Source organism: Capricornis sumatraensis, chromosome 7 (assembly GCF_032405125.1).
Source record: "Capricornis sumatraensis isolate serow.1 chromosome 7, serow.2, whole genome shotgun sequence".
Taxonomy (NCBI): Eukaryota; Metazoa; Chordata; class Mammalia; order Artiodactyla; family Bovidae; genus Capricornis; species Capricornis sumatraensis.
The window spans coordinates 19,069,364-19,088,301 of NC_091075.1; the positions used below are offsets into that span (position 1 = coordinate 19,069,364).

The 18,938-nt window shown below is 40.5% G+C and overlaps 1 protein-coding gene across 2 annotated transcripts in view; it reads left to right on the plus strand.

The window, feature by feature from the left end:
• The window catches only part of COL25A1 (collagen type XXV alpha 1 chain), a 491,061-nt gene that overhangs the window by 351,488 nt on the left and 120,635 nt on the right, over window positions 1–18,938 (plus strand). Inside the window, exons 8-9 of one of the 2 annotated variants that reach the window (XM_068975168.1) lie at window positions 17,097–17,156; window positions 18,707–18,814. In XM_068975168.1, coding sequence (XP_068831269.1) covers window positions 17,097–17,156; window positions 18,707–18,814 — 168 coding nt within the window. Of the gene's footprint in view, window positions 1–17,096; window positions 17,157–17,894; window positions 17,967–18,706; window positions 18,815–18,938 lie in introns of both variants that reach the window. The other variant, XM_068975169.1, reaches the window with a different exon arrangement.

Here is an 18,938-nt window from a genome sequence, read left to right on the forward strand (position 1 = left end):
AATTCCTCTTCCACATGACAACCTGTCAGGGATTTTATAGAAACACCGAGTGAAGTTCAGGGTTGCAATGACCCCTAAAGCCCGGTTGGTTCAGATGTGCTTCTCAACAAGAAGAGCACAGCATCAGCCTGACTACTCCGTGTGATGTGCCCCAGGCAGTTCTGAGCCTATTCAAAACAGCTCTCACTTCCCAGATCACCTTCTCCAACATCCCAGCTCCTGCATCCGTTCCTCATGTGACACCTTTGTATCTTTCTCTCCTGGTTGTTCTCTATATGTGCTACTGTCTGCCCTTAAAGGGTAATACTCCAAAAGTAAACACATTAATTCAGATGTAGCCTGGCCTAAGCTGGGTAGAACCTACTCGCTTATACCTCTGTTTGTATTAATATGCCTGGAATTAGGTTAGCTTTAAAACACATTGGCAATCATATCATGTATTGATGAATACATACATTTATTATCAACTTAAATTCTAAAGTCTGTATGTTTTTTTCACTGCTTGCTGCTGCTGCTGCTGCTAAGTCGCTTCATTTGTGTCCGACTCTGTGCGACCCCATAGATGGCAGCCCACCTAGCCCTTAATTCCTTCACTGTGTATCAATATGGCTTGTTTATTGGACCCAAACAATTCTTTACTTTTATCCCCACATTGTTAGTATATTCCATCCTGCTGAGATCGTCTCTTAAAGTCTGACTCTGCCATCCAGCAAATATTACATATCTCTGTGGTTCCATTTTCTGGAGATTTGAGATATTCCCTTCTCCAGGGGATGTTCCCAGCCTAGGGACTGAACCTAGGTCTCCTGCATTGCAGGCAGATTCTTTACCATCTGAGCCACCAGGGAAGACCCCAAAAATGAGAGTGTTAGTCTCTCAGTTGTGTGCAGCTCTTTGTGACCCCACAGACTGTAGCCCAACAGGCTCCTCTGTCCATGGAATTCTCCAGGCAAGAATACTGGAGCCATTCTCTTTTCCAGGGATCTTCCCGACCCAGATATAGAACCTGCATCTTTTGCGTCTCCTGTATTGCAGGCAGATTCTTTACTGTCTGAGCCACCAGGGAAGCCTATAGAAACAGATACACAGAGAGAGAAATTATTCCTAGATCTAAATTTTAAGAAGACTAACCTAATCCATGATATAACTATTGAATGGAGTTAAGACTGAAAACAAGAACTGTGGGATGTTAAGCTTTGCTACCAAGGTAAAGTGTTCAACCAGTTATAAATCCCCTTGTTGACTTGCTCTCAGTTCATATTTCTCAATTAATATATGAGAATAATATAACATAACTCCTTCTGTAATCCAGTTATACATGTACATCCATCTAATAACCTTTTCCCAAAAAGGCAAAAAAGGTCATATTTTTAAACTGAACTTCTTTTCCAGATTTTTACCAACAATCCTTATAATAATCTATTCTAGTTTTAAGTCAATGAAATTCTACCAGTCTGTCTATATTTTGCAGGATTTACCATCTTCCTTGTTTTCTCTTGTTACTTCTCTTACTTTCTATACTTCCCTGAAAAATAATCTGAATGGTTTGGTAATTTTTTTTTTTTTTTTTGCAAATGCTCAGTATTTTAAAAGTAATTTTGTCATTTAGATTCCCAAAGTTTTTATTTATAGTTTCTTCACTTCTCATAGCATTTTATACTATCGGTATTTATTATTATTAATCCAAATATCTGCATTTTTTCTGTTTGACAGAGAATTCGAAACTAAATAGGAAAGTGATGCTGTTGATTTAATTATTAGCAATTTACTCTTGGTTGACCAAAAGCCCAGAAAAAAAGCCTGTTCTTGTATTCTTCTTCTGGTTCCAGTTCTAATGGCAAATGCTCTTTTTACCCTTATTATTTTCCCCCAGATCCTGTGGGGCCTTAGTGCTCCTGACATTCACTGCCACTCTTCTCTATTAATCCTTAGTTTGACTTTCACTTCCTTTTTTTTTTCCTCCCTTCCATCTAGTAAGACAGTCATTACAAAGGAAATCCAACGAAGATTGGGAGAGTGGAAGGGAAGTGAAAAAAGTATTAGTCATTCAGTTGTGTCCGACTCTTTGTGACTCCATAGACTATAACCCACCAGGATCCTCTGTCCATGGAATTTTCCAGGCAAGAATACTGGAGTGGATAGCCATTCCCTCCTGCTAAAGATCTTCCCAACCCAGAGATGGAACCCAGGTCTTCTGCATTGCAGGCAGATTCTTCACTATCTGAGCCATCAGGGAAGCCCAGAAGGGAAATGAAGAGCCTAATAATTCACAGATTGGTTGATGATCCCTTGTACAGAAGTTGACTCTAGCAATGCCTGTTTCACACCATTTTTCCCAATATTTAATACTTTTCCCAAACATTTTACAAGTCAAGAAGCATGGACAATTGTACAAATGGGTAAATGTTTATGAAGCTTCATCTCGACTGTTGGTAATGTTATGAAGCTTCATCCCAGAGCTGGAAAATGGTAAATTATTCTTTTTTACTTTGTGACTGTAATTGTTAATATTCCACATCACTCAAGGAGAAAAGCTGACAGTGCCTTATGTATAAATAAGTAATTCAGTTTCAATAATGATATGATAGGCATATATCTGTAATTTTTTAGCCACATATGGTAATCATAAAAGTTGCAGCTGATGAGGTGGTAACACTGGTTACTTATCTGAGTATACCAGATACCATTTGGTTTTTGAAATGTAAACTTTGTTCTTTATGGGCACTGGAATTGGAAATGCATTGAGTTAAAAATAAGCCCTATTAAATATGTTTTTATTTTGGAAACTGAGCTATTAACTCTTATCTTTAAAGACAACAGAGAAATATTTGTCCTTCATTTTACTTATGTATAATTCCCTCATTTCATACACAGAATACAGTTATTCACCATTCATTCTTTTTTATTGTAATTTACCAGTAAATAAGGCAAGGAGTGAAAGTGTTAGTGGCTCAGTTGTGTCTGACCCTTTGCGAACCGTGGACTGTATAGCCCACCAAGCTCCTCTGTCCAGGGAATTCTCCAGGCAAGAATACTGGAGTGGGTTGCCATTTCTTTCTCCAGCGGATCTTCCTGACCCAGAGACCAAACCTGGGTCTCCTACATTGCAGTCAGGTTCTTTACCATCTAAGCCACCAGGGAAGCCCACAAATAAGGCAAACATTTCATTTAATGTTTACTAAATTAAAAGACAGTATTACACTTTGAATTAATTCCTGTAATCATTCAGTTCAGTTCAGTTCAGTTGCTCAGTCGTGTCCAACTCCTTGCGACCCCATGAATCACAGCACGCCAGGCCTCCCTGTCCATCACCAACTCCTGGAGTTCACTCAGACTCATGTCCACTGAGTCAGTGATGCCATCCAACCATCTCATCCTCTGTCGTTCCCTTCTTCTCCTGCCCCCAATCCCTCCCATAGGGAGAAAAAAAAAACTTGCTCCTGTTACATATGGCAAATTCCTTTGATACATGGCAGATTAAGTACTTCTAAATAAAAAGAAAATTGACCCCATTAGAAATTGCAGCTACAGCTTATTTTGAGCTCTCATTTTCAGTACCTTTCAAAGACAAGTTAATCTTTATTTGTAACATTTTTGACTGGCTTATTATCATCTAAACATTTGAAACTTGAAGGTATAAAAGGAAATTTGAGGTTAAAAAAAGACTTCGAATATTATCAGTGTACTTATTTCAAGTCAGTTACAGCTGCATATAAATATGACTTTTTAAAGTAGATATAATAAGCATCATAGTATGTTACAACTTAGTATTTAAAATGTATAGCACTTCATGGAATAACGTCATCACCAACATAGCCAGGAAATCAAAACTAGAAAGTTCATATTATGATTTCTACAGTCATATCATTATAAAGTTTAGACTTAATTTCACAGAAGTCAGGGAATTCCATTCTGAGATTCCCAAAGAAACCATAGCTATCACAGAGATTACAGTGGCCTCTTTCCTGAGGGGCTTAAATCATAAAGCTCCTTCCAGCTGGATCCGTCACGATAGCGTGCAGCACTTGGTTTCCAGAAAGGAATTATACCTTGTTTTCTTCATTCTCCAAGTCCTGGATAACAGTCATATTCTGAAGATTTTACAATTTAAGAACCAGTGATCTGGATTGCAGCATGTAGTTGATACAGTGAGCACCTGTAGCCCTTTCTTCATACAACAAAGGTTATAAAGTTCCTGCAAGAGAGTAACCAAATCACTTCCTTTCTGAAGCAAAGCCCTCACACTCTTGCCATGTTTCTAAGCCAACATTCAGAAGCATAGATCAAAGACCTTTAGCTGGTTCTGCTGCTGCTAAGTCATGAACTTCAGTCCTGTCCAACTCTGTGCGATCCCACAGACGGCAGCTCACCAGGCTCCCCCATCCCTGGGATTCTCCAGGCAAGAACACGAGTGGGTTGCCATTCCTTCTCCAATGGTGGTACAAATCACCCTTCAAATGTATTTTTGTCTGGACTATAATGTGTTTTAATTGATTAGTGTTTGAATTGATTATTGTTGTTGTTTTCCAATCACTAAGTGTGTCTGACTCTTTGTGACCCCATGGGCTGCAGCATGCCAAGCTCCTCTGCCCTCCACTATCTCCCAGAGTTCACTCCAATTCATCTCCATTGAGTCAGTGATGGCATACAACCATCTCATCCTCTGTTGCCCTCTTCTCCTCCTGCCCTCAATCTTTTTCACTGAGTTGACTCTTAGCATCAGGTGGCCAAAGTATTGGAGCTTCAGCTTCAGCATTAGTCCTTCCAAGGAACATTCAGGGTTGATTTCCTTAAGAATTGACTGGTTTGTTATCTTTCCAGTCCAAGGGACTCTCAAGAGTCTTCTCCAACACCTCAGTTCAAAAGCATTAATTCTTCAGCACTCAGCCTTCTCTATGGTCCAACTCTCACATCCATACATGACTACTGGAAAAACCATAGCTTTGACTGTACAGACCTTTGTCAGCCAAGTGGTATCTCTGCTTTTCAATATGCTGTCTAGTTTTGTCATAGCATTTTTTCCAAGGAGCAATCATCTACTAATTTTGGGGCTGCAATCACCATCTGCAGTAATTTTGGAGCCCAAGAAAATGATGTCTATCACTGTTTCCATTGTTTCTCCATCTATTTGCCATTAAGTGATGGGACCAAATGCCATGATCTTCATTTTTTGAATGTTGAGTTTTAGGCCAGCTTTTTCACTCTCCTCTTTCGCTATCATCAAGAGGCTCTTTAGTTCCTCTTTGCTTTCTGCCATTAGACTGGTATCATCTGCATATCTGACATTGTTGATATTTCTCCTAGCAACCTTGATTCCAGCTTGTGATTCATCCAGCCCAGCATTTCCCATGATGTACTCTGGATATGTTAAAATAATCAAGGTGACAATATACCACCTTGACATATTCCTTTCTCAATTTTGAACCAGTCTGCTGTCCCATGCTCAACTCTAACTGTTGCTTCTTGACCTGCACACAGATTTCTCAGGAGGCAGGTAAAGTGGTCTAGTATTCCCATGTCCTTAAGAATTTTCCACAGTTTATTGTGATCCACACAGTCAAAGGCTTTTGCATAGTCAGTGAAGCAGAAGTAGGCGTTTTTCTGGAATTTCTTTGCTTTTTCTATGATTCAATGGATGTTAGCAATTTGATCTCTGGTTCCTATGCTTTTTCTAAATCCAGCTTGTACGTCTGGAAGTTCTTGGTTCACATACTGTTGAAACCTAGTTTGAAGGATTTTGAGCATTACCTTGCTAGTGTGTGAGATGAGCACAGTTGTACGGTAGTATGAATATTCTTTGGCATGGCCTTTGAATTGGTAGCAAATGTTTAAAATATGAAGCATTCATTACACACACACACAAAAAAAGCACGCAAACAACACCTGAGATTTCTCACTTCTCCTGAAGCATGTAAAGATACAGCAGCACTGTGTAGACCTTCCCCGGAGGCAAAATCAATCGAGTCCTTCTCATTTCCTTTTAGTCCCAGCTCGACTCCTATTCAGCCAAGTCTCCCCACTTCCTCTTGCCTTAAACCTGCTCGCTTATTTGTGTTATCTGCCTGGTACCTATAGCCATTTGCATTTACCCCATGTGCAACAAATAGCATCAAATGTAAATATTGCTTCTCCCATTGTAGTCACTGGATATGAGTTAAATAACCAAGGTGACAATATACAGCCTTGACATATTCCTTTCTCAATTCCTTGATTAATGTTCTGTGTAGGGCATTCAAATGTCCTAAGTTGCATCCAGTACTTGAGGTCCATATGGAAACTTGCAAATTTAAAGGATGTTTCAAGACACAGACTATTTTAGTTTTGAGTAGTTGAACAGACTGGGAACACACTAAAATTTAGGATGTGGACTAAAGGGGGATATTAGAGAACAGGACTAGTTAAATAGTAGAGGAATGTACCTAGGGTGGTGTTGCTCCAAGTAACAGTCCTCCCTGGTGAACTCTTCAAAGTACTCCATGATCTTTTGTTGCTAAGGTCAGTTTTGAAGAGTTCCATTATCCCAGGAGGCTATCAGGTGTTGGTTGTGGGCTCAAATTTACCTATGCAGGAGGGTGAACTTCAGAGCTGGATTGGGAAATACGAGGATGACTGTCCACTCATTATAACTGAGCCCCATGGGACGCTCGCCAGCTCTTTTATAGGTGGGCTTCCAGCCATCTGCCCCGTCTGCAGAAAGAAAAAAAGACGCTGCCATCCAGGAAGCATGCCCAAGGAATTTTAGAGTCAAGCCAATATAATATCATACAAAGGAAGTTTAGCAAATACCCACTAAGCCAGACACTAAATAGAGTCTCTAGGGAATAATAGGACACTTCTTTCTGCTTTTCTCCCAGAATGAAAAATGCAAAAAAGTTGAGTTTTTCTTACAGGACAAATGCTGATTTTCCTTTCAGTGTACCATCAGCAAATGAACCCCCTATTTGCCTGGCACTGCTCTTTCCTAATCCTACTGTGCCTCCTCTCCCAAATATAGACTATTTCCTTCCAGAAAGTGGATAGGGTATATTCAATATGAGGTAAGCTCTTGACCTGGCAACCTCAAGTGAAAAGCACACTTGGTTTTATAGAAGTATAGGAAGTGAAGTCACTCAGTTGTGTCCAACTCTTTGCGACCCCATGGACTGTAGCCTACCAGGCTCCTCCGTCCATGGGACTTTCCAGGCAAGAGTACTGGAGTGGGTTGCCATTTCCTTCTCCAGAGAATCTTCCCGACCCAGGGATTGAACCTGGGTCTCCTGCATTGTAGCCAGATGCTTTACCATCCGAGCCACAAGAGAAGCCCTGTAGAAGTATCAGTCAGTTCAGTTGCTCAGTCGTGTCTGACTCCTTGCGACCCCATGAACCGCAGCACGCCAGGCCTCCCTGTCCATCATGCAACATATTATTGTATTGTACGTTATTGTGATACTGTATTATCTTTGAGGGAAGATTCCTGGATAATTAAAATATTATTAGTCTTTTATTAAATAATCCATAATTTGTATTTCAAATGCAAATTTCATGCAAATCAGATGGGTTGAATTAAAGCTTGCTTTAGCGTGATTTCCTTTCTTAAAGGCGGGAGGTTGTTAAGCAAATTATTATGTACTGCTTTGTAATCTTATTAACGCTCTAAACAAAATCTCTGGATTTTTTTTAAATTTCCTAAAATATCAAAATTTTTTTCAGGTCCGTGTTTGCATTTACTTGCAAAACATGTATGCTGACCATGTGGTTATTTATTCATTAAAGCAATTCATTAAAAGACACTAGGTAACAAATGATCAGGCTAGTCCAGATTAATATATAAAATTGCAGTCATAAAGGGAAATTTATTTCTAATTACTGTAAACTTGTATTAATTATAATATGTAATTCAGATTACCATGTACTTAAACAGGACATCTGCCGATCTAGCTTATATTAACAAGTTGTACTCTTCAAAACTAAATGCATTGCCTTAACTTCACAACTTACTACACTTCCTGCAATCTTTAATTCTGTTCAAAGCATCTTTGTCATCAACTTGGGAACAAGCTCACAGTCCCTTCTTGAAACGCTCAGAGTCACACGTGTTTCAGAATTTAGAGTTTTTAGGCACTAGACAGTTATTATTTTCCATCCACCACATGTTGTCTGACACCGCTAGCGAGGCCTGAGGCACCATGTAATCGAGCCATCAGTTTCTGCAGTGCAGCACATGCATGTTCATGCTAAGACGGATTATTAGTGACCATAAACAGCCTCACATCTGCTCAAATAAGGTTTGTCACCAAATGAGTTTGCTGCAAAGTTATAAAAATCTTTAGTTAAACTTAAGAAATGTTTTTCTTTTCAGGGACCTTGGATTTTGGGATTGTAGAGAAAGGATCATGAACTACATCTTAATTCTTAATCTTTTTTTTTTGTAATTTGGCCAGGGTTGGCTTCCTAGGTGGCGCTAGTGGTAAAGAACTCACCTGCCAATGCAGGAGACATAAGAGATATGGGTTCGATCCCCGGGTCAGGAAGATCCCCTGGAGAAGGAAATGGCAACCCACTCCAGTATTCTTGCCTGGAGAATCCCATTGACAAAGTCTGGAAGGCTTACAGTCCATGGGGTCACAGAGTCAGACATGACTGAAGTGACTTAGCATGTCCTCCTCAAATGCATGTATGGCATGGCATCTTCATTGGATAAACACCTTCATGGTTTCCCATCAGGTCCCCCTTTAATGCTTCTTTGAAGACCTCCCGCTTCTATACTGTATCAGCTTTTTAAGGTTTTTTCCTAAAAACTGTATGCTTCACCCCATCTAAACTCAACTTACCAGCAATTTCCAAGTATACCTTTTTGCTCACTATACTTCAGACTGGAATGCCTTCTTCCAGAGGCCCCAAGTCCACACTCCACCCCTCCTCGAATACCTTTTCCTTTTCATTCTTCTTTGCCCATCTCAAATCCCAACTTTACAGAAGCACCACTCCATCCCCAAGTCGGAATGTGCTTAGAAAGCATACTGCTTGCTCCTCTAATCAGTATTTTTGTTGTTGTTCAATCACTCAGTCATGTCAAGTCTGACTCTTTGCAGCCCCATGGACTGCAGCATGCCAGGCTTCCCTGTCCTTCACTATCTCCCAGAGCTCAAATTCATGTCCATTTTGTTAGTGATTGCATCTCATCTCATCTTTTGTTACCCCCTTCTCCTCCTGCCCTCAATCTTTCCCAGCATCAGGGTCTTTTCCAGTGAGTCGGCTCTTTGCATCAGGTGGTCAGAGCAATCAGCAATAATTCAGTATATTTTCTATTTGAATTGATAATTTTGTGATAACCTTTCCTCCCCACTAGATTTAAACCCCTACAGCTTCTGTCACTATATTTTGCATATTGTTTGTTAGATGAAGGAATGGATGTTTCAGTTAATCTCTTTCAGCTCATCAATCTGACTTCCCACAGCAATCCCACACACCGTGGTCATTGCTATTGCCCTTATCCTAACCTTCCCCAAGTGGAGAGCAAGGTCTAGGTCTCAAGGAAATACCTAGAACATTACCTAATCTTTGTAATCCAAGTGCAGATTCAGCATTTTTTTGGAAAAGAAAAATGTGCTTTCTTTTTGGCTCTAATATTCATCTTGATGATACTGGCTGGAAGGAAAGGGTCAGAGCCCTTGGAGAGCCACCACGGGGTACTTGGTTCTCCGGGTCTTACCTTAAACATCGCTTCCCTCGGAAGTCCTCCCTGACCATCTCACCTCAGTTTCGGTCCCCTTTCTGTGGATTCTTGTGGCTTTTGTTTTGCCAACCGTCATCATATTCACCTCGGAGGTGTTTCTCAATCCAAACTCTCAGTGAGTAAGAAATATGATTCAATTTTCTATAACAACTTGACTTTTGAATCTAAACCCCCGTTTGTCTGTGCCAACAAAACAATCAAGATCAGTCTTCTTGGGATTTCTACACTTTTGTTTCTCCTTTTGGACCAATTCACAGTTCTAGGGTCTTATAGCGGCAAAAAGCCTAGGCATGGGAACTGAGAGGCACCTGGGCTTCCACCTCGGTCCACAGTCTGCTGCTGAGAAGGCAGAATGACCCAGCTAAACTGCATGGCCTTTGGAGACCGTGTGTCACTGCTGCATCACCAGGGCATCACGGGGGACTCTGCTGCTTCTGTGCCACACTTCAGACACAGAAATCTTTTGCAGGGCTTCCGTAGGCCTGTGCATCTAGGCATGTCACATAGCCATTTCTTCTTTGCAGTATTACTGCCTTGCTGGAAGTGCTGTGGGGAAGCCAAACTTGGGCCCCTCCTACTCTTGGGGACCACACTTCTTCCTCTCTTCCAATTTGAGGAGTATCTTCCTGGATATTTTTGGTTTCTAGCAATGTTGGCAAACAGGTTTTGTTTTCCACTGTCTCCTCATACCCCTCCTGATGTGGTAGCAGATGGCCAACCAAAAGCTTTATTGAGAGATTAAAAGAAATGGAGGAATATAAGAGAAAAAGAGCATAAATATGTATGTGGAAAGAGATCCCAACCACGTTTATAATTGCCTGTTTAATGTCTACCTTTCTTCATTTTACTCTAAGCTCCATGAAGCCTGGGACAAGGCTTTCTAATCTCAATATCCAAATATTGCCTTTTTATAGTAAGCATAAATTCTTATAGTAGTATAAATTCTTCTTGAATAAATGGATGAATAGATGGGAATGAAATTCAGAGACTGTGAAGAATTTAAGGAAAATATGGTGGCTTAGAGTGTAGATTCTGGGGCAGATGGCCAGTGTGTCTTGGCTCTGCTACTTATTGCTAGTTGGGCAACACACATAGCCTCTCTGTACCTCCAATTCTTCATCATTCAGATGGTTGTTCTGAGGATTAAAAAGCTATCATTGAAATTCCCTGGTGGTCCATTGGTTAAGACTCTTTGCTTCTATTGCAGGGAGTACAAGTTAGATTGGGGAACTAAGATCCCGAGTTGATAAAGCTCTTAGAACTAATGCCTGGCACATAGTATCATATGAGTGTTGACCACTATCATTACCATCATTATCATTATTTATTGTCTCATTATTATTAAGAAACCCCAGTACAGGATGGAGCCAATGACTTTATTGTTGTTCAGTCACTAAGGCGTGTCCGACTCTTTGTATGCCAGACTCTCCTGTCCTTCAGTATCTGCTGGAGTTTGCTCAAATTCATGTTCATTGAGGTGGTGAAGCTATGATCCAAGGCATGCCCGACTCTTTGCATGCCAGACTCTCCTGTCCTTCAATATCTCCTGGAGTTTGCTCAAATTCATGTTCATTGAGGTGGTGATGCTATGATCCAAGGCGTGCCCGACTCTTTGCATGCCAGACTCTCCTGTCCTTCAGTATCTCCTGGAGTTTGCTCAAATTCATGTTCATTGAGGTGGTGATGCTATGATCCAAGGACAGCAAAATATTTATTTAAAAATTGACATAATTTTAATTTTGCACTATTTCCCATCTTGTGAGGCTGTTTTGTTTTTTTCCCTGTATCCCACATCTATGCAACTCTAATTTCCTCAGGCTCAGGCAGTGATTCCTCAGGAATCCTACCTGTTTTCATGGGGGTCTCGTCTTTTGTTGATATTTCTTAGTTATATGTCCTTAGGAAACACAACACCTCCTGAAACCTCTTCTCAGGATCATATGTACCAAGGAAATCCTGTCTCAGTATGTATAGTTCAGGTAATTTTTCTTATCCTTTACACCCTCCCGTGTTGAAATTTATCCACCATCTTTCTGCGTAGTTATAAGATCCTTTGCAGTTTGTCTTCGCCTACTTGGCATTTCAGTAGCTATAGTATTTAATGACACGACTTTGTCAATGTAGAGATTGCATTCTTCTCTTCTAACTAATTTGTAAACTCACATTTATTATTTATATATGAAAAGATAATTCCTAGAGTAACTAAGGTTAACATTTATGGTAGAACACAATAGCATAGAACTTAGAGTACCTATAAAAAACAAATATTAATATTCTGAGCCAAATATTTTATTTAACTATGGAAAGCTGGTTCTTTCCATAATTATCATAAGACAGTCTTTTTCAGCCAGCTGTAAATACTGATTTTCACAGGCTCTGATGCTCATTTTATTTGGTTGTTCAAAGAATTCTTTAGCTATTTAGCTTCATACAGCTGATTTTTCTATTCAGACAGATTATACCATCTACTACAATATAGAATGATTTACCAGCAAATTTCTTTCTTTTAATTTTCTGTTATTTAGCCTTCTAAGAGTTCCTGCTGTTAAACTAAAGTAATTATTTTACCTAAATATTTTTGCATTCTATTATAATATTTCCCCATCTGGTCTCTCTTAGCTAGAAATCGTTTTATCAACTTCTAGGAATATTTGTCTTTATTTATGCTGCACACATACCCACTATTATGGTTATGCTGCAATGCATGATATGTTTTAGGTAAACAATTATGATACTATTTACATTATGGAGATACTCAGGGTTTCTCATTTTTCAGCATAACATTTATCGTTTGTTCCTAAAAATTTGCTATGAGGCCCCCTTGACCACCTTTATAATTAACATAGTTGTTAATATTTTCCTCCAGACATCTACAACCTCACAGACACTGCCCTGTGCTTACTAGTGAGCATTTATTGTTAGTGATAATGGTCATTGTTAGCCTGCTGTTACTATGGGTCATTTATTTAATGCAGTAAACAGTGGAGTCAAGTATATGTATATGCCATTTTGAGTCATCTGCCTGTTTAGAATTTTTGTTAGAAGCGTTCCTATTCTTCCTGTTTCTACAACCATTTTTTATTAATTCTATTTGTAGTTGCCTCTTCCTCTGTTCATCCCTTAAACTGAAGTCTTTCCAAGGTTTCCTCCCTAGGTCTGGTCTCTTTATCACCTGTCTAAGCGACTTCACATAGCCCCGTGATTTGAGATTCCTGCCTCTCTCCTGACTATTTTATATGCATATCCAACTGCTGCCACTTGGCTGTCCATAAACACCGCAAATTCAGCCATCTAAGTAAATTCATCATTCAAAACCAACTACCGGCTTCCTTCTAGTATCCCCTCTACCATCCTCCTGTTGCTCAAGGTAGCGACATAGGACTCCTCTATCTTCTGCATGTACTCAGCGAAGCTACAAGGCTTGTGAATCTTACCTCCTTAAATCACATGAAACTATGAATTTGTCCTCCTCTAGTTCTAGAACATAGTCCCTCCACTGGACTACTGTACATTCTTAGTCACTCAGTCGTGTCCGACTCTTTGAAACCCTGTGGACTGTAGCCTGCCAGGCTCCTCTGTCCGTACGATTCTCCAGGGAAGAATTCTGGAGTGGGTTGCCGTTCTCTTCTCTAGAGGATCTTCCCAACCCAGAGATCAAATCCAGGTTTCCTGCATTGCAGGTGGATTCTTTACCATCTGGGCCACCAGGGAAGCCTGCAACATTTTCCTAAATGATCATCCTATGTTTCATTTTATTATGGCTCTGCCAACCCCTGACCCCTTATTCACCAGACTGGGGAGTCTTCCATGACTCTGCCAACTGAGTGTTAGGTGCACATTTTATTTCCTTTGCAGTCTCTCCGTTTCTCCATCATAATGGTTATCACTTCCTATCTTTACTGCCCACTTATTTTTCCCTATTTCCCCACTACACATTAAACCTAGTGAGCTTGGGGTCTTACTCACCATGCAATCCCCAGGGCCTAGCACAGTGAAGACTACACAGAAGGCACTCAGTAAATGCTTCTTAAATATTGCTGTATGTTAGTCAATTTTTCAGCTTTCTGATATTTAAACTATAAAACCAGTAGAGAGAAATGATAAACATGTAAATTTCATGATGACAAAGTCTGAATCAGAATTCCTAGATGAAGTTTCTGGCTCTATCATTGCCTTATTGCATACTTTTGACAAAACACAAAATTTTCTCAGTCTAATGTAATCACGTAACACTCATCATTACTGAGTACACAATAAAAATGACAATAGCATCATGTATTTAATGGCTTACAAGTAGTTAGCAGCATTTCTTAAGAATTATGTATTTGCCCTCCATCCCTCTGGGGCAGGCCAGCATCTTTCCTTCTAGAAGGCAATGAAGGGGGAGAGAGTTCCTCCTGTAATGGAATCTGAACTCTAGTCCTGGTTGGTTACCTTCTTCACAGAATGTGGGGAAGATTCCTGAAGTTGTCGAAGTCTTTATGCCCAGGAAAATGGGTTATAAAAAGTAGTCTTATACTCTTGTATATCCAATTTCTTAAGCACTCAAAATCTTTGGGGGTGAAAATGAGTACAAATTATTTCAGTATTTCAGCTGATTCCTGGGCTCTTTCTCCATGTTTTTCTGGAGACACATTTTTTTTTTTCCACACCCACTCAAACCATCTGTGTACCAGGCAAATTTTCTGAGATGTAAAACCAAGTGAAATATGTCCATTCCATTTATTTAGAAAGGACTATAAGTAATGATACTGTGGAAGAACGGTGTGTGTAATGTTAAAGGGCCCTCTCTGTGTGAACAGCTAGGGCGGCCTAGCAGTTACAGTCACACAAAGCCTGGGTGCGCACTCGGCACCAGTACTTTCATACTCGCCCTCCAAGGACCTCCTGCAGGAAGTAGGGTCAGCCCAGGGTGCATGTGTGACCTGGGGGTCTCCCCTGTGAGGTCAGGCTCTTTACCACTGTCCAGTGGTAACATTTTTTAAAGTTTTGTGCCAGGTTTACATTCTACCCCATATTATGTCAACATTTGCCTTATTTAAAAATGTTTCAAATTACTTACCACTGGGAATTCCCTGGCAGTCCAATGGTTGGGACTCCACAGTTCTGCAGGAGGCACGGGTTCAATCCCTGGTCAGGGAACTAAGATCCTGCAAGCTCCACAACACCCCCCCACAAAAAAATTACCATTCATTAAAGTTGACTCTTAAGGAAGAGGCACCACGTTTACTATTGTCTTTAAGCTCTCCACAGGACACTCTCATCGTGCTCTTGGTTAAGCATTATCTCAGTTTGAAAAGCACACAGTCCTAGGGTATTGTAGCCCAGGCCGTGAGTTTTTTGTTAGAATTCATGAGAATTGTCCACCTGTCTCCTTTCTACTTCACTGCATGTAAGCTCCTGAAGTCCTTTTGGCTAGCTTGCTAATAAAATCTTTTAAATGTTGTTCTAAGCACCTAATTGGCAGCATGTCCACAGCTAAGATGATTGAGGAATATAAACTCAGCTTCCTCAAACAGAGATTTTCTGCTTGAGAAAAAGAATCTGTCTGAGATGGGAATCACCTATCCACTTCTCTCTTTAGATCTTACTGGTAACTGGAAACCAAACTAAGTTCTAAAACTTAATGCTTTTTTGGTAAGCATTTAGAAAATATAATCAAACAGCAAGCTGGTCATGCTCAGATATGAGTAAAAAAAGTGACTTATTTATACATGCAAATTTCAAAACATTTGTAAGATCTACCATGTGTGCTGTTAAAAAGGTTTTTTAATTTTAAATTATTTTTGTTAGATAATCCCGTTTCAAGTGACACTATGATTTATCGCCACTAATCAAGATTCCGATCCCTCATAGACTTCTTATTTGTATCTGTTTTTGTTCTTTGTTACATAAATATGAGGTTTATATATAAAATTCTGACTGTGTAATATAGGGCTAATGAGTCACAGATGGAAAGATGCTGGCACGTAACCATCTAATAACATTTTAAACTCATATTCCATAGTAAAACAAAAGCAAATTGTACACATCTGTTTTCCAACTTGTAGCATTGCTGAATTTGTGGAGTCTATGTTTAAAGAACTTTTACTTGAGAAGGACAAAAAGAGGCTATGGCTCACCCTGAAACTACCCAGCCACCTAATATCCTTATCGGAAAGGGTTTGGCAAAAGCGATGTGATGTCCTCGACTTTGCCTCCTCAGGAGTCCCAGCTCTTAAAGGATGAGAACGAGAGGCATTAGGGCTGAAGAGCTGTCTCAGACTACAAACATAATTTTATTGGCTCTCTTAAGAAAAAAAGATTCCTAATAAGGGGAAATAGGGGAGAAAATATACCCAAACTAATAAAATTTAAAAACTAGAAAATTTCTGGCTTGTTCCAAAAGTATCCCTAAAATAGATTTGGGTGGGAAGTGGGGAGAGTGAGGAGTAAACGGAGGAAGGCATCTTGCAGACGCTCAAGGCCAAATATTGTCGTGGTTGTTGTTTACTTTTTGTATGGTAAACGGATTCTGCATGGGAAAAAAAATGGGAATACAAGCCATGGCATTGAAAAGGAAAGAGAACACAGGCAAAATTTCTCTCTCAGACCTACCCAATTGATAAAGCCTGTGAAGACAAATGAGTACAAGCTAGTGAAGTTCAGGCCCTTCACAGCATCCCTCCCTCATTCTCCTCTGCTACGGAATTCGAAACCACTTTTCTGCTTCAAGGGGGGTGTGTGAACTGTCAAGCTCTGTTGGAAAAGTTACGTGACAGAAGCGATTACTGCAGAGTGTGACCATAAATCCCCCTGACACGAAATCCGCATGTTATAAGAGACAGATTTCCATCCACCACCTCTGCAGGAATTCCTGAGACAGGAAAGACCTGAGTGAGAGTCATCTTAAGATCGGAGAGAGAAATTTTCATATGTGGGTGGTAAGACTATATTTTGTGAGGCATACTGCAGTTATTTGGAGGAATACGTCTGATCTGACTGCAAAATTCTGTCCACTGTTGTCCAGAAAAAGATTGAATACATGTATATCCTGAGTTGTAAACAGAATTCCAGTAGAAGGAAATTACAGTGTTGTGTTCGTAACAGAGTCTGTAGTTACCTCCATTCTGTACTAACATTTTATATGTAAGAGTCTACAAATCTTGAGTATATATGTGGAATCCCAGTGGACCTGAGTTCTCTGGTTGACCATTCCCTTGAAGGAATGCTTGGCTTGGGGACCTCATCTGTCTGATTTTGTTTAGGGTGTGTCAAACAAGGCAAGACTTAGAGCCGGGATGGGGTGGCTTTAGGTACATGCTTGTTTTGTGTGTCCACCGGTGGAATGTCTGTGTGACGTTTTGTGTCGTGTTGTTTTGGTGCTGTGCCCTGTCCATAGGGTCTGCCAGGCTTCCCCACAGTTGCTGCTCTGCACAGTAATCAGATCCTCACCGTCAAGGTTTGTGGTTGACACCCATGCCTGCTCAGTCAGAGCCCGCAATCAGCATAAGAGTGAGCAAGAACAGCTCAACTGGCTTGCCGAGTCCAGTCACTCCCTTTCATCCCGCACAGCAGGCCATCGGGCACCCAAGATCTCACCTCCATCAGTGAGATCAGATGTATATTAAAAAGGAGACTCTGGAGCCCCAAAGAGGGGAAGATATTGAAGTCGAAGAAAGGCAGGCAAGCTCTCATAGGCTGTGCCATGCCTTAGTAGTCTGATTGTCATGCGTCACCATGCTCTGTGAAAGCTTTCAGTACATCAGATAATCCTGAATACTCTGGACTTCGGGCATCAATAGCGTGACAGCCGCGTTCATGCCACATTATGCTGGTTGATGAATCTGACAGAAATTGAACTGGCACTTTGTCTCTGGACTTTCTGCTCGGAGTACAGGTGACTCGAGGTTACCTGCTTTTCTATATACAATGTTTAAAAAGACCCAACACCCGCAGGAAGCAAAAAAGGATTCGTTTCTAACTAAAAATCTGGTTTCACCACCCCATTTCAGGGTTATGGTACTTTCAAGAAGAGCCAGAGGGTCTGATGTCAGACACAAGTACCAGTTCTGTTTTTCTGGATGGTTATTATAAGTCTAATGCGTGTATCTTTATTTCTTTCTTGGGGTCTTCTGATGCCTATTCTTCAACTCTCTCACCTCTGAACTCCAACCTTTGACCTCACCTGACTGATCAGATGGTGTTTCCTAAAATCAATCATGGGTTTCTCTCTGCTGATCAGCAGCTCATTAAACGCCGCTTGATTAAGGTAGTGCTTATTCTTGCTCAGGTTGGATTTCTCCTTTACATTCAATTTTTACTCTGTATACTGTTGCTTAACTATTTATCTTTCATGGGTGGGGTGTGGGTGGTGGGTATTTATTTTAAAATATACTAAAGCGAAATTATGTTTCATGAGCTGCATTTGTTTGAAATGTATATGAAAATACCCAAAGCAGAGGGTATAGAAAGCCTATCTAATTTTTTCTTAAATGAAGAAAAAGGAAAACAGCTTAAAAATTATATCCAGTGATAGACCCAATTTCTAAGCTCTCTAGCTTTGGTGGTTTATAAATTACTTCTCAGCATGACTAGAGCCTTGTGTGTCTAATTTTATAAGTTATGAAAAAGTAGATATTTGTCCAGTTATAAATGCAGCCATTTTATTAAGCAAGGTGAATATAACCGATGCAGCATTGTCATGGATAAAGTTATGCAGAAGTTTTCTGCCAGCTCTGATATAATGATAACGTGCACACTACTTCCAAGAGCTGAGAGTGCTGGTGCCTGAGCTTTGATTTCAACAGTGTCTACTCAGCTCACCCAGCATGAATATTTATTTGCTTCCTGCTGCCAGGCAAATTGCCTACAGGCTTTACGTTTCTGGTTGTTCGGGTTCTTTTTATAGTATAAACGTGGATTAGATAATACAAATTTAAAGTGTTGAAAAGAAGACCTGGGTCTTTATCTCTCACAGTTATTGTTGGTCTGTCCCCTTCTCTGCGGCAGGGTGACCAAGGTCAGGCTGGGCCGCCAGGCCCTCCAGGCCCACCGGGCCCAAGAGGGCCACCTGGGGACACAGGGAAGGATGGCCCCCGCGGAATGCCAGGCGTGCCCGTGAGTTGCTCTTTTGGATCAGTTGTTCTCACTGGTTTTGTTTCCTTTGAAGTGCTGAGAATTGGGATGGAGTTGGAAACAAGGGGTGGAGGAGGTCAGGTGAGTGGAGTGGGTTGAGGGAACT